The following is a 16,135-nucleotide window of genomic DNA, read 5'->3' on the forward strand; positions in this document are numbered from 1 at the left end:
ATATATAAACGAAATATACTAACGGTCACTTCTGCTCACCAAGGCTGCATTTATTCGATCAAAAATAGAGTAAAAACAGTGATATTGTGAAATATTATTACTATTTTAAATTACTGTTTTCTATATGAATATTTTTAAAATGCAATGTGATGGCAATGCCGATTTTTATATTGAATTTGATCTACAGTACTGTATATCACCTCAAAAGAAGGAAAAAATATGTATATTTTTGGGATCATTAAGATTTTTTGAATTGTGACATTTTTAATGACATTTATCATCCTCCCTTCCACATTTCATGCAGATGAAAAGAGATTATATAATATTAAATGTAGTATTTGTAAAAAGTAAAATGTCTGCATTGCTGTAATGATAAATTGGGTTTTATTTTTTGTTTTGTTTTTTGACGTGAAATCCATATAAATCTCTTTTACTGTCTTTTTGCTTTTAGGAGCAGAAGAGGATTCTGGGATTGGGTATCACTGGTCCAGAGGGACACGTTCTGAGCCGCCCAGAGGAGGTAAAACGCTTCAAATGCACCTTGACTATAGTTGAGCTATAATCTAGAGCACATCACACCACACCAAATACACCATCAGAACATTCATACTGCAAAATTACAGCTGTGCACCACATGGATGGAGGTTTTTATCACTTCATTGGCCTTACACGTACATCGAGACCCGAGAAACGCTTCCAAAATAACCTTCAAACATTCTGCACTAAAACACATTTATGGTTTGTTTCCCTTTAGGGATCAGGGGAGTTCAGACTTTCCACTTTCCCACAGTTTTTGCTGCCAAAGTCATTGATCATTGGTATCAGCCTTCCAGAAACCTTTAGCCGAGTCCGTTGGCGCACATAAAGTGCAGTCAGCGTTCAGGAGGTGCTGAGCAGCACTTTACCTCGGCTGCGTCTGTAATTTCAGCTGAAGGTCAGTGAGTGTCGGCCGATGTTTTATAGGTGGAGGCCGAGGCCATCAACCGGGCTGTGACCATCGCCAACCAGACCAACTGCCCGCTCTACATCACCAAAGTGATGAGCAAGAGTGCTGCCGATGTCATCGCCCAGGCTAGGAAAAAAGGTACATCAGATGTTTGATATAAAAGTCCTATGAATTGATCGACATCCGACTCAACCCTTGGATGAGCTTGGAAAAAGCTGTCACATGGGTTTTATTCTCACATTATCAATAGACTCCTACCTAGAGGCCATTTGACACTGACGATGTTCCAAACACTATTGACCTGCCAACCCAGACAACATTTTTAAGCAATTTCCAACACAGATGCTGTGCCAAATAGTAATACTAGTAAGCCTCTGCTGAAAAATATCAGAATAATATATCAGCCTAAGCTTAGCTGGTTTAAGCTCTATCTAGATGGTTTCCTTAAATATACTCAAATGTATTTGAAATACATTCATTTCATGCTAAGTATACTACAAATACATTTAGATATTTATGTACTTAATGTAAATACCCTGCAATTATAATTTCGGTATACTAAATTGATATACTTAAAAGTCTGCTGAATTGGAACAACTAATTTTAACTTAATGCATTTTAGTTATCCGGAAATAGTGCTGAGGTCCAATTAAAGATATACTTAAGTATATTTGATTGTGCTAAAGTGGAACTATTGCGAGTATACTTTAGGTACACTTTAAATATCTTGCATTTAAAGACTGATATTATACAGAGATCATACTATCCTTACTAAACGTGATATAAAAAAATATACAATTTAGGCTTAATATTAAGAAATGTGCATTGTGCAATAAAATACTCCACATAAAGTTGAATTATAATTACATCAGTAAGTCTCAAGCATATGTTAATGGATTTGTAGTATAGGCCTACTTAGTATGAAATAAATATATTTTAAATACATTTTGTTATAGCTTTTTTTTTTCACTAGGGATAAGATCTGGTCTCCCAGTCTGAAATAATTGGCCAAAACCCCTCTAAAATAACCCTGTTAAACCAGGGTTTTAGCTTTAGTTTTTGTAAGGTTTTTTTTTTCCAGCAGAGCAAGTACATTGCCTTATGATGTATCTTTTCAAATATTTTTTTGTAATGAAAATGTCATTTTAAATATTTTAATCAGTATCTATAATAAGTGCAGTGAACAATTAACTGTTAAACTAACTGTTAGCTTAGCATTATGCTAATGTCTGTCAGAAGGGAGTTTTTATTAGTCTTTTTTGACTTGGTTTCCAGTAAGGGATAATGACAATGCTGAAAAATAAAACAACAACAGCTAAAACCAGCCTAAGATGGTTTTCCAGACTGGTCATTGCTGGTATTAAAAGGGTTTTCACACTTCTTTAGCAGGTAAAACCAGCTTGAAGAGCTTAAACCAGCTACGTCCAGCCATCCTGCATTGACTGGTTTTAGCGGTGGGGGTGGGGGTGGGAGAGAGAAGCATGAAGAGGGAAGTTAGCTAGAGGAGAGATGTCCTAGACAACGACTGACAATACTTCGAACGTCAACAAGAAGTGACGTCACCCAACATCGCTTAGAGCACCTTTAAATCTAGTGTGCTCACTGAGCAGCAAACAGCTCTTCAAACCATTGTAGCGACCTTGACCCTGTGCTTTCCCTGCTCAGGTACCGTGGTGTACGGAGAGCCCATCTCAGCCAGCCTGGGGACAGACGGCACTCACTACTGGAGCAAGAACTGGGCCAAAGCTGCAGCCTACATCACATCTCCACCCCTGAGCCCCGACCCCACCACCCCGGACTATCTCAACTCCCTGCTGGCCTGGTGTGTGTCCTAGTGCATTATGGGACATAGATTACAGGGGGTATTTGGATCACAGTGAGTGTGTGAACATTAATGGGCTGATCACTAGAGGGCACCATTATACAAAGAACGGCCGACTGTGAGCTTTTCTCTACACAAACGAAGATAAAATACAAATGATTATGAAATGATTTTTTCATGAAATGAAAGAAACAATAAAACATTGTCTTTAATTAAAATAAAAGTTAACTCAAATAAAAAATGTACATATAAAAAACTTAAATTTATTTTATTTCAGCTAGTTATCAAAATTTCTTATTTTCATTTTAACTTGATGTACTAAAATAACTAAAACTAAAATTGTTATTAAAATGTATAAACATTTTATAGACATTAAAAAACTTTATCTAAAATGAAAATGGAACATATCAAAATCAAATCAAATTCAAAATATGATTAAAAAGCTATAATATTATCTTAACTATATTAAAATAACACTGCGGATAACATGGTACAGCAAAGGTATCTGATGGTTATATCAAATGGGTTTTTGATATAATTCCGCTGACGTGTTTTAACTAACAAATATAATAAAATGTATATGATTTATAAGGTATTTCACATTTTCACCATTTTTAAACAACTTGTTGCATTTACTAGTTCATTTTAAACGGTTGTGTTGTGACAAGAAATCATATTTCTCAATTAATATGCAGTCATAAAATTGCATGCATTATTATAAAATAAGTTGATGCATGTTGATGCAAGTTCACATGGAGTTTAGCAACACACAACAGAACATATTTAAATACCATAGTATTTGCATGGTATTCAAAGGTTCCTCAAAGAATACCTTGGTAATATATTGTCAAAAAAACATTATATTGCCATGTTTGTCGTTGTTTTAACCGGCTGTTCTCTGTGCAGTGGTGATCTGCAGGTGACTGGCAGCGCCCACTGCACCTTCAACACCTCTCAAAGGGCCGTCGGCAAGGATAATTTCACCCTCATCCCGGAGGGAACTAACGGCACTGAGGAGAGAATGTCCATCATCTGGGACAAGTGTGTGGTGAGAGACGCTGTATCTGCTTTATATGTTCATATGGTTTGTTACAGATCCAGATTAAACGGGAATTTGCTGTTCAAAATCATTTGTTACTTTTTATGGGCATATCTTTTTTGATTTATTGCAGCCAAAATGTGTATTTAATAATCAATAGTTTCATCTGATTAGATGAGCCATATTGCACTGTTTTGATTATTATAAATATAATAATAATTATTGTTATTATTATAAGGTAGCAGGGTATTTACAATAGTTTCATCTGTAAAATCAGATTAGATAAGCCATGTTGCATTTTTTAAATGATTATAATCAATATTTTTATAAATAATAAATTATTATAATTATAAGGTACATACATTTTTTTGTATTCATGTTACTTATCAATCAATAGTTTATTCTCTAAAATCTGATTGGATAAGCCATGTGACATTATTTAAAAAATTATTATAATCAATATTTTTATAAATAATAAATTATTATTATTAAAAAAAAAGTTATTTATCAATTATTAGTTTATTCTCTAACATCCGATTGGATGAGCCATGTTGCATTATTTTGATTATTATAATTATTATTATTTGTATAAATAAATATTCTCATTATAAACAATAATACATGCCAGCATAATTTATAATAATAAAAGGTACTTTTTATTGCATTTATTGAAGTGATATTCTGTTTCATGGCGTGCACTGCACAACACACTATACCTATACTTTGGTAAAATAAAAAAAAATCAATGTAACTTTCATTACTGTGTCATTCCCGTAATACGTTTCTGACCTTGTCCTTAAGATGAATGTTCTGCTTCACAGGTGACAGGTAAGATGGATGAAAACCAGTTTGTGTCTGTGACGAGCACCAACGCTGCCAAGATCTTTAACCTGTACCCACGGAAGGGCCGTATCGCCGTGGGCTCTGATGCCGATCTGGTGCTCTGGGACCCCGACACCACCAAAATCATCTCTGCTAAGAGTCACCACCTGGTGAGAAGAGTTTGGGTGGATAATGTTGGTGGACTGAGAAGGAAGCTTTCGGGGTCTGAATTAGGGCTGCACGATACTGAAGAAAAATGCGATATGCGATAACTCATTAAATAATGCGATATTCGATATGCGATACGATAATGCTTAAAGTGTGTAAAATAAAAATATATTTAAAATTATATAACCTACACACGTGTTTCACATAATTTTTTTGACAAGAAAACATCCCTACAACTTCTGAAACCACGGGGTTTAGGGGTTCAGGTTATCCTACATTAGGGTTATTTAACAACAGAAACTTAATAATCAAATGTAAAAATAAACACTTTTTAGTTATCACTGTATGAATTAAATATATACTGATTCTTATTAAAGCTACAAAAGTTATTCAGCCAAGAGCAGTGAGTGATTTTCTCTTTGTTTTTTGTTTATGACCCAAATTATTGCAAGCTGTTGCGATATGCATATGTTTCGATAATTTCGATATATTGTGCAGCCCTAGTCTGAATGTTACATTAGTTACATCATCACAGGCTGTTTGTCTGTCTGAGGGCTCTTTAAATGAACCGTAATGTGGGCGACACCATTAGTTCTGGACCAGCTCTGACTCCCATGATCCTCTGCTCTGAGCTGTTTTAATATTCTGCTGACTCGCTCGCTCTGTCCGCTCATGTTTGTCAGCGAGGCCGATCCTGCGGTCTACACTGATTTCATTTGACTGGAATGAGATGCTGATGCGGTCAGATATGGAGAGAGTGAACTATCATGAGGTCACACTTGCTGTCACTGAGCGCTGGTGACCTCTGAACAGTTTACGGTCGGTGGGATTATTTTTGGAAAGAAATTAATACGTTTACTCAGCAAGGATGCATTAAATTGATCAAAAGCGACATTAATGAATGTTACAAAGGATTTCAAATTAAGATAAATTCGACCGATCAAAAAATCCTGGACAAAATGGTTCACTGTTTCCGCAAACGTATTAACTATTTTCAACATTGATAATAATCAAAAATGTTTCTTGATCCGCATATCATCATATTAGAATGATTTCTGAAGGATCATGTGACACTGAAGACTGGAGTAATGATGCTGAAAATGCAACTTTGATGACAGGAATATATTACAGTTTACAATATATTCACATAGAAAACAGTTATTTTACAAACCAGTTATTTTAAATTGTAATAATATTTCACAATATTACTGTTTTTACTGATCAAATAAAAGCAGCTTTGGTGAGCAGAAGAGACTTCTTTCAAAAACATATACAAATCTTACCAACCCCAATTTTTTTAAGAAATGACTGAATGTGACTGAAAATATTTTTAGTATTGGTCAATATAATATGAATCAATAATACAGATTTAGGAAAAAGTAGTTTTTACATTTATAATTGTTTTTATACAACATTTAAATAGTTTTGCTCAAAAAATCACTTGAAAATATCTGAAATGAGAAAATGTACAGTACATAATCCATTGTTGGTAGATTATATATAATTTGAACATAATTTTGATAAACTCTGTCATGTTGAGAGTGATTTATTCATGAAAATATGATAGAAAAATGTCATGATGCCAGACAGAATAAATGCAGCGGTAACCCTTTATTTTACAGTGTCCTTGTTACAAATTTTACATGTACTTACCATAGTAATAACAGTAAATTATGCATAATTACATGCAACTAACCCTCAACTAATCCTACTCTAACCCTATAGTAAGTACATGTAGTTAATTAATAATTCTCAGTACTTATATATATATAATTACACTGTAACAATGACGCCTTAAAATAAAGTGTAACCCCATAATGTTTTAATATGTAATTACTAAAGGGATGTGCTACAGATTCTGTTGAAAGTACACAGACTAGACAGACATTTGTAGAACGTAGTGTTTAAAGATCTGAGCGCTTTACCCGTGTTCTGTCGTTCTCAGGCGGTGGAATACAACATCTTTGAGGGGACTGAGGTGCGTGGAGCTCCTCTGGTGGTGATCAGCCAGGGGAAGATCGTCCTAGAGGACGGGAATCTGCACACTACTGAGGGTTCTGGACGCTACATCGCCCGTAAACCCTTCCCAGACTACGTCTACAAGAGGATAAAGGCCCGCAGCAGGGTACCTACACATTATATATAAAGAGAGATGCATATACACACATAAAACTCCCAGTTGAACTCATCACAAGTGATTAGAGATCATGATTTGGAGTATTTAAGGCGTCTCTCTTCACAGCTTGCTGAGCTGCGCGGGGTCCCGCGAGGTCTATACGACGGCCCCGTGTGTGAGGTCACTGTGACACCTAAGGTCATGACCCCTATCACTTCTGGTAAGACTTCTCCCATCAAAACTGCTTCTCAACCAGTTCGCAACCTGCACCAGTCTGGATTCAGCCTGTCTGGTGAGAATACAACTAAATATTCTACACTTAATTTACAACAAAGGGACTTTTCATAATGGCATACTACCATTCTACTATTTTTGTAATGTGCAGTATATATAGCATTTCATGTCATGTGCAATATACAGTACAACCAGATCACACTGTATCCCACAATGCATTGCGCTCCACATGATCTTCCATTCATTTCCAGTGTGACGAATAAAGCATTAGCAGCCATTATTCTTTTTGGCTCTTTATTTGATCACACTGCCAGATAATTTGACATTTTTACATTAAATTAGATTGAAAATGCATCTTATTTTTATTTATAAGATACAAACTTAGTAATTAGTATGCTCACATAAAGCACTATATAGCAAATCTCTGATTGTTTATATCCTTGCAAAATGTAAACTGTATTACCTCCCAGCTCTCTATATATAAAGTTGGATATAAAAGTACTGTACGTCCAACTTTATCCGCATGCATACAGAAAACTCACGTAGGGTGATATATACTGTATACTGTATATTTTAAATGCTTGATTGCCGTCACAAAATGTAAACTATATTACCGCCCAGCTCTAATCTGCTGAATGCAACAGTAAGGCATGAAGACATTATATACATTAACATCATGATTTTCTGTAAAGCTGCTTTGAAACAATGTTTTGTGAAAAGCGCTATACAAATAATATTTAAATTTTGATAACTGTTCAACACTCAATTTTTATTGTTGCATACTCCTTGTTTTATGTGTGCTCCATCAAAGCCCTGTGTTTTTTCTTGCTCTGTTTCACAGGGGCTCAAATTGACGACAACGTCCCTCGTCGTCCCACTCAGCGCATAGTGGCGCCCCCCGGTGGCAGGGCCAACATTACCAACCTGGGATAAAATCATTTACTCCACAGAGAAAAAAAAGAAGGGGTGGGGGGGGGGAGGTATGTAAAGAAACTTGGGCTTTTTCTCCGGGACTGATCCAGTCATCTGGACATGCGTCCCAACAAGCACACCTCCACGTCCGTTCATCCACCCCCAAACCTCATCATTCTAGCGTCCTGTTCTTTGAGTGTGTGCTACTTTGATGAATACGTTTCAGGATGACTTGGCCTTATGTTCTGGAATAGTTGGCATATGTTGCAATGTTCGGAAAACACTATACTAGCATACTAATTTTTCAGTATGTATACTGTTCATAGTATGAGTTTTCTGTGTGCGCCGAACGACCTACTACATTTTGCAAAATGTGCAGTATGCAACAGAGCATATTGCACTGTGTACTGTATCCCATAATGCATTGCAACCTTCCATTTCACATGTGACGAATGAACTGGAAATAATAGCATTTGTTTCGTAATTTTCTTCTTTGATCAGTGACTAAATTAGGATTTTTTTATTTTATTTTTACATGCAATTAGATTAAATTGCAAAATAAATAATTTATTTCCGCCTTGATAAATGACGTAAACATGCTTCGAAGAAAGAAAAATTGTGTTTTTTTGCCAAGTGTTTCTGAAACTTTTCCGGCTAACCAAGTAAGCTTCGTTCAAAGAACAGGAACTAGTACTGTATCCGTCATTTGCCTCCATACTTAAATGTTTTTATTCGTTTGCATTCTGGAAAAGAACGGCACAAAACTCTGTATCGTTTAGTATTAAACGTGCTGTTGCCATTTTGATGATTTGTTGTTTTTCCTTGTAGGAAGAGTCGATGAGTTATTTATTGTTTAGGATGCAAACCACATTTGTATTTTACATTTTTGCAAAAGTGTCAACTTTTCCACAAAAGCCTGATTTGTTAAACGTTTTTAGAAATGTTGTTTTAAAATTAACTTAATAGTTTGATTCTTTTTGTATGTATGTCATGATTTCGGTTTCAGGTCAGCGTTACACCGCTCCCTGAAATCCCTGACGTTTGTCTTCCTCACGTTCTTTGCACTTTTTTATTTTCTCGTTATGTAACTGCAGTTCTTGAGACGTTTTAGAGCAACAACAACAAAAAAACTTTTAAAAAAAAAGAGAAAAGCCTAACAGTGGTGTTCTTGGCCGTGGTGCACAGTCATGTGGGGTCTTGGTGTGATTTGAATTCACTCATTTTTCGCTGTAAATGTCAAACTGTCCGTTCCTACTTTGTCCCACTGTTTACACAAAGGGGGTCTCACCAGAAAGAATAGGCCCTACAACAATACAAGTGGAAAATAATAGAAAACCCCCTGGGCGAACAGTATATCGAGAGAGAGCTGCTGTTTTTCACCCTTTCATTTGAGTTTAGGATGAAGGCGGTCACCATAGCAATGGTCCCGATCGCTCGGCATGGATGCTGATTAGATACGACAGCCGTGCCGTGTTGGAGCATTGCCCCCGTTAGCCTCTTCTCACCGGGGATTTTATTCATACCCGTTTCCCGTGACTTCACAGCCACAACCCCTTTACCGTGAGGACATTTTGAAGGTTGCAGTGACTCTGTCTCTCAAACGGATCGTCCGGCATGCGTAAGGTTGATCAGTGTTAGTCTGAATTAAACGTTTGGTCACAATGATTTTCTTACGTTGCAGTTCTGCTTTGTTTTTATAAATCGTCTTGCCTGCCTATTCACCAAGTGATACAGTTCTTGATTAATGTCTGTGAGTGTTATGACAAGCTGAACATTTCTCATGGAAGATATGTACAGAATTCTCCATTCTTCATGTCTTTGATTGTTACAATAAAATGCAGTTGTTGAACAAAACCTGTACAGCTTGTCCATTGTCTAACACATTATTTACATACATGTAATATTTGTACTTCACCTTCCTCATTTATGGTATCAGATACTGAATACTGTAAATACTGAAAAAGTGTGAAGTTAGTAGAGTGCTTATATAAATTCCTGCATACAAAAAGCAGCAGTGACAAAAAGCATACTGATTTTTATAAATTATCCTGTGTTTGCTGTTTTAATTAAAGGGTTAGTTCACCCGAAAATGAAAATTCTGTCAGTAATTACTCACCATCATGTTGTTCCAACCGCGTAAGACCTTCGTTCATCTTCGGAACACAAATTAAGATATTTTTGATGAAATCTGAGTGCTGGATCACTTCTCCATAGGCTGCTAGGTGACCAAAACTTGCTGGCCCAGAAAAGTTATTAAAGAGATCGTTAATATAGTCCAAGTGACTACAGTGGCTCAATCTTAAGTATATCAAGCGACGAAAATACTTTTTGTGCGCAAAAACAAACAAAAATAACGACTTTATTCCACTATTCATTTCCTTCTCTCTGGGCCTCTAGTTGGTTCACGTAGTGTTTTTGCGCAGCGCGTCTGTGTTACACGTCACCACGTAGGCTCACTATTGGCCGACGCTGGTCATGTGTGTGATGCGTGTTGACGTGCAACACAGACGCGCAGCGCAAAAACACTAAGAGGTCCAGAAAGAAGGAAATGCATAATGGAATAAAGTCGTTATTTTTGTTTGTTTTTGCGCACAAAAAGTATTCTCATCCCTTGATATACTTAAGATTGAGCCACTGTAGTCACTTGGACTATATTAACGATCTCTTTAATAACTTTTCTGGGCCAGCAAGTTTCGGTCACCTAGCAGCCTATGGAGAAGTGATCCAGCACTCAGATTTCATCAAAAATATCTTAATTTATGTTCCGAAGATGAAAAGTTTTTAAGAAAAGTCATGTTGTGATCTCTCGTGTGCATTTGTGAGAGATTTTGATACTATTTTCACTCCATATGTTACAATTATGCTGATAGATAGATAGATAGATAGATAGATAGATAGATAGATAGATAGATAGATAGATAGATAGATAGATAGATAGATAGATAGATAGATAGATAGATAGATAGATATCAGTTGCATTTGAAACCGCATTCTCTCTTGAGTAGGTAGGGTGAATTGCCCTAATGTGGGACACCTAAGGTCTAGTGTTTGTAGGTCCCCCATAAATACATGAATGACAGTGAAACTAAGCTGTTGTGTCATGTGATCAAAATCACATGACCTATCAAATGTCCAATCATATTTGAGGGTGGAGCAATCATCAAACAGGAGGCACCTTGTGTGAAGACCATCCGAAGGCCAGTGACATAGAGTTTTAACAAATTTGATATTAAGGAGTTAAATACATTTTAAACAAAGCAATCCTGCTACTTTTTTGCCTAATATGCTTATGAAATGTTTGTCCATCAAAAAATAGTCTAACTTTGTGTGTATAAACTATATATTTTAGTTTAGTGTGTCCCACATTTTTGGGATATTTTATTTAATTTTATCAATCAATAAATTCCACTAGAAACAAACCTTGTTGTATTATTTTAATTTAATACTGTGAAGCTGCTTTGATACAATCTGTATTGTGAAAAGCGCTATACAAATATACTTGACTTGACTTGACTTGACATTAGGAAATGTGGTTTCCAAATCCGGGACAGCATGTTCAGCCTAATGTGGGACAGTACTTAAATGAGTCAAAAATGTGTGGTGGGGCATGGTTTGTGGGACAAACATGGTTATTTACATGGTTTTAGTCTTGTAATGCAATATCACAATACTGTTAATGCAGATTTTTACAGTCATGTGAATTTTTTATTCTTGGAGGGCGGTTTGAAGGCTCTTTTTGTGTGTGTGTGTGTGTGTGTGTGTGTGTGTGTGTGTGTGTGTGTGTGTGTGTGTGTAAAAGGTAGGTAGTTGACTTAAAATGAAAAATAGCTCTGAATTTTAAAACGCAGTAGAAAACCAATAAAGCCATTCCACTTTATTTTATGCATCTGATTAATTCAATGAAATGTATTTCAGATCACAATGGCAAAGGTGAGAAAGACAGGGACAGATTGTCATACGCAGAGAGAGAGGCAGAAACAGGGAAAGGATAAGAGAAAGAAACTTGATCAGTGGAGGCAGGACAGGATGAAAAGAGCCATAGAGGAGTATAGGCAGATGTTGAGGTCCCTCAGCTGAGACTGTTGGCCAGGGCATGGAATGTCCCTAAATCTACTCTCCAGTGAATCTAAAATAAAATAAGATTTTACTATTCTACATGTATCTATGTGATTTTTGGTCTTTTATCATAGATTTTTCAGTATCCCACATTGGGGACACAACTGTCCCACATTAGGAAGCTGCAGATTTTCTCAGACGACTTTTTTTTAAATGGTATTGGGTGTGGATTTAATGTTTAATCGCAATATGTCACAGAAGTCTGAAGTGCAAAAAAATTTCCCACATTAGGGCAATTCACCCTACTTATTTTGAACAAATAATTACTTAATGACCGTTAAAAAGTGTTCGTAGTATGAATGTGTACTAGATACACCATGTGACTTAACGGCGTCAGTTGCGTCACTTCAGTGCCATTCACAAATCATTGTATGCGCACTTCAGAATCTAGCCAAAAGTAGTAGGTCATCCGAGCACTGTTTGACTACTCTTATGAGTAGTACTGTAAATTCGGACATACTTCTTTTGTCACATACTGTTTTTCGCCTACTATAGACCTTAGCCCCGCCCCTTTTCAGCGCTGTGCTCGTTGTCTTTTGTCTTCCGGTCTGTATTTTCACAGCGATCTTGCGTGTTTATTAATGAACGGCTCGTTTTAAAATCTTTCAGGTCGACTGACATTTGTTAAGTCATCTGCTTTAAACATTACAATCCTCATGATAACTTTCGTTAACTTTACATTAAGTAAATCCACTTCAAAAGCTAATTACTCCTGGACAGCAATGCCATAGGAATATACAGAGCGACCGCAAAAACGGAAGTTCAAAGACAATATTCTAAAGATGGCGGCGCCCTCGTTTCTCTGGCGCATAAGGTCTATATAGTAGGGAAGTATGCGATTTTGAATGCAGCCTTCAAGTATAAGGCTGCGTTCGAAACCGCATACTTCCCTACTATTTAGTATGGGAAAAAGAGTAGGCGAGCGAAAAAGTATGTACGAATCCAAAAGAGTAGGCGAGAATTACCTGGGCGACGTACTAATTATCGCGAGATTCGGACTTAAGTGCGTTCGAATATGCCTACTTTCCTACTATATAGTAGGCGAAAACAGTACGTGAAGGAAGCAGTACGTTCGAAACATCGATATTCATAAAAGAGTAGGCGAGAAGTTCCCGGATGGCTTACTGATTCTGGACAGATTTTTGAGTGCTCAACCGATGGATACTCTTCTATCCCAGGAGGCCACGCGAGAGGATACGTCATAAAAAAGAAGAAGAAGGATAGGTCATACTCGAACGTGACGGAAAGGATGACGGACGAGACTGTTTTCAAATGTGAGTTTTACAAATCAAATGATCGCATGTGTTGAACTACTGTACAGTAAACTGTTGAATTGTTGAAGGTGTAAAGACGCTATATATTTGTGATTTTGCTGTAAATCACATTTTATTATGGGATAGGATGAGCAGCTTACATATAGCTAACAGAGAAGCTCCAGTAAGGACACATACGTCTCCAAAGTGGATTTGCATACATTTTAAACCGTATACATCTTAAATACAATTACTAAATGTCTATTTAATATCTGGCAAGAAACTCTTCTATAAGAATTGCAGATTACTACGTCTAATAGACATGAAATAGGCATCTGAGTGATGTGTGCTATTATGTAGAACCAATCTATAAAGTAACTAAACATAAGTTATCTATTTTATTTGTCCATTAGTACTGTTGATAAATTAAGGAACATTTATGTAGGATAAAAGGTTAAAACAACCTCAACATGTAAATGTAGTGTTGAGCTCATAAATCACAGAGGTATGTGAGTCTCATGAAGCTGAATGCTGCCATCAAAGGCTTTGTGACATTACAGAAATGAATAACCACAACTATTTAAATATTAAGTTGTAGTTTATTTAAATTATTGTAATTTCAAACTGAGCTACTACAGCACTTTTCTGATTCTTGATTTCTGTGCATTTGCTGCACAGCTGTTGTGGTGGAGCAGGACCTGCAAGGAAAGATGATGGCGGCATTTGTGGAAAAAAAGCATTTTTGTCTTCTAAAAATAATGACTGCTTTTGTGTTATGTTTGTGCATTTTTGCAGCATCTGAAATGTCAGCAGACTGGTGTGAGTACTGAGGATGAGGAGCCCAGAGCTGAATCCTGGAGATGGTGCCATGGATGAGACCCTCCATCACTCCACCTGCCCTCATGAGACCCTCCACCTGCCCTTACGAGACCCTCCACCTGCCCTCATGAGACCCTCCACCTGCCCTCATGAGACCCTCCATCACTCCACCTGCCCTTATTGCCTCAGATTGTGAAGCACAACACATCACGCAACAACCTCCGGCACGAGGGAACGGCTCACCTCGGGCGGTCAGCTGATTCATCAGAATAAAGCCGCAGAATGGGAACCACTGTGTTGAGACGGGAGAAGGATGTGGGGTTCAGCGCCTGTAGTCTACATACATGATTGTAGTTTGAATAAAGCTTTGTTTCATGTGTTGACTTGTATATGCATTTGTTTATTGTGTGATGGTGACTTTGATTCATTCTTTAACTAATTTATTAATATTTCTCATTGTTGTCAGTAAATAAAATACAATTAATTCATGCTTTATTTATTGTTTGAATGAAAATGTAGGTATGTTCGCTATATACACATCTAGAGTGTATTCATGCATAGCTATTTCAAATGACATACATTACATTTTGTTTGTTTTATTGAATTATATCATTTTCAGTAAAAAGTAATATAATTAATTGGTCAGCATTTATCGTTGTTATTATTGTATGTTTTAGGGTGGGATAGCAATGCAATTCGTTCTGGGGTAATATTAATTTTTAATAATGATACTTAAATTTTTCGAGTATAAAATCAACAGTTTTCTCCAATCTTCGCACAGCAGCCCTTTGTGCAGACATTACAAACGCTGAGGAAAACCGTTCTAGGTAGGGCTGTCGAGTTACTGATGTTATGAGGTATATGTGTATATATATCTATCTATCTATAGGCCTATATATATGTATATATATATATATATATCATTCATGGGTTTGCAAACATGAGATTTTATACACAGGAAAAAACCTATAAGGTTGAATATCTAAATATATATTTTCTTAAATAATTAATTATATAATACATTTAAAAAATGCATTTTCTGTTATTTATAGGCCTGAGGGATGAAACGAGAGTTAAATTTAACAAGAAAAAGAGGAAAACATAAAGCAGTAAGCCACTTTTGCTTATGGATATAAAATAAAGAAATTAACAACATTTAAGAGATGACAATTTTGGGATTTCGTAATAAAAATAAATATCGTTAAGGATAAAACGGTGGGTCACATTTGTAGGGTATAAGAACTTAAATCAACCCTAAATGTACTCACAAAATAAATGGGCAGCAGTTTCTTCAAAAAGTCCACAAAAGGAGCAAGTTTAATCAATATTATGATATTTACAGACAGATTAATTAAACGTGTCGTTCAAATCTTTTAAGTTGTTGCGCTTGTGATAACGCGTCGTAGGTCACATGATAACGTCAACATGGCAGATGTCCGGTTCTCATTCATACTCAACGAGATCTGGCTATAAAGTACCTACTCTTTTAGCGCTCGTTAAGTAAGTACTTATTGAAATTAAGTACCTACTCATTGAGTATGCGGTTTCGAACGCAGCCATAGTATCGACATTATTGGCCACCTGATCACTCTCTGATTGGATGATTGTTCTAATCTCCTCCCACTCCAATCAGAAGGTATGATAATATAATGGCTGCCTCCGAAAACTGATAAATAGTGCCTTCCGAGGTCGGAAGGCATCAGGGAACATCCGAATGCAGTGTTAGTTTCACTTCCAGTCTCCTGAGATCACTGCCTTTGATATCCCACAATCCTGTGCTTTCCATTCTGTTAGAGTTCAGCTAGAAAAATAAAGATGGCGTCTGAAAGTTGCAGCTGGTGGCCGGTTTGTGTGTAAATGTACATTTTTGATCAACGTTTTCCACTTA

The 16,135-nt window shown here is 36.5% G+C and overlaps 1 protein-coding gene and 1 long non-coding RNA gene across 2 annotated transcripts in view; both read left to right on the forward strand.

Moving 5' to 3' along the window:
* dpysl2a (dihydropyrimidinase like 2a) overlaps positions 1 to 9,913 on the forward strand; it is a 29,021-nt gene extending 19,108 nt beyond the window's left edge. Inside the window, exons 7-14 of the mRNA XM_084138451.1 lie at positions 452 to 520; positions 964 to 1,084; positions 2,612 to 2,768; positions 3,675 to 3,816; positions 4,629 to 4,799; positions 6,743 to 6,922; positions 7,040 to 7,205; positions 7,989 to 9,913. Of these exons, the coding sequence (XP_083994577.1) occupies positions 452 to 520; positions 964 to 1,084; positions 2,612 to 2,768; positions 3,675 to 3,816; positions 4,629 to 4,799; positions 6,743 to 6,922; positions 7,040 to 7,205; positions 7,989 to 8,080 (1,098 nt within the window). The 3' untranslated portion in view covers positions 8,081 to 9,913. The remainder of the gene's footprint in view (positions 1 to 451; positions 521 to 963; positions 1,085 to 2,611; positions 2,769 to 3,674; positions 3,817 to 4,628; positions 4,800 to 6,742; positions 6,923 to 7,039; positions 7,206 to 7,988) is intronic.
* Positions 9,914 to 13,038: 3,125 nt separating this feature from the next.
* Positions 13,039 to 14,628, forward strand: LOC311066437. The gene is made up of 2 exons (XR_014603076.1): positions 13,039 to 13,449; positions 14,224 to 14,628. It is a non-coding gene; the product is annotated as an uncharacterized lncRNA (long non-coding RNA).
* Positions 14,629 to 16,135: the final 1,507 nt, after the last annotated feature.

Source organism: Abramis brama, assembly GCF_963993115.1.
Source record: "Abramis brama genome assembly, chromosome: 16".
In the NCBI taxonomy this organism is placed as follows: Eukaryota; Metazoa; Chordata; class Actinopteri; order Cypriniformes; family Leuciscidae; genus Abramis; species Abramis brama.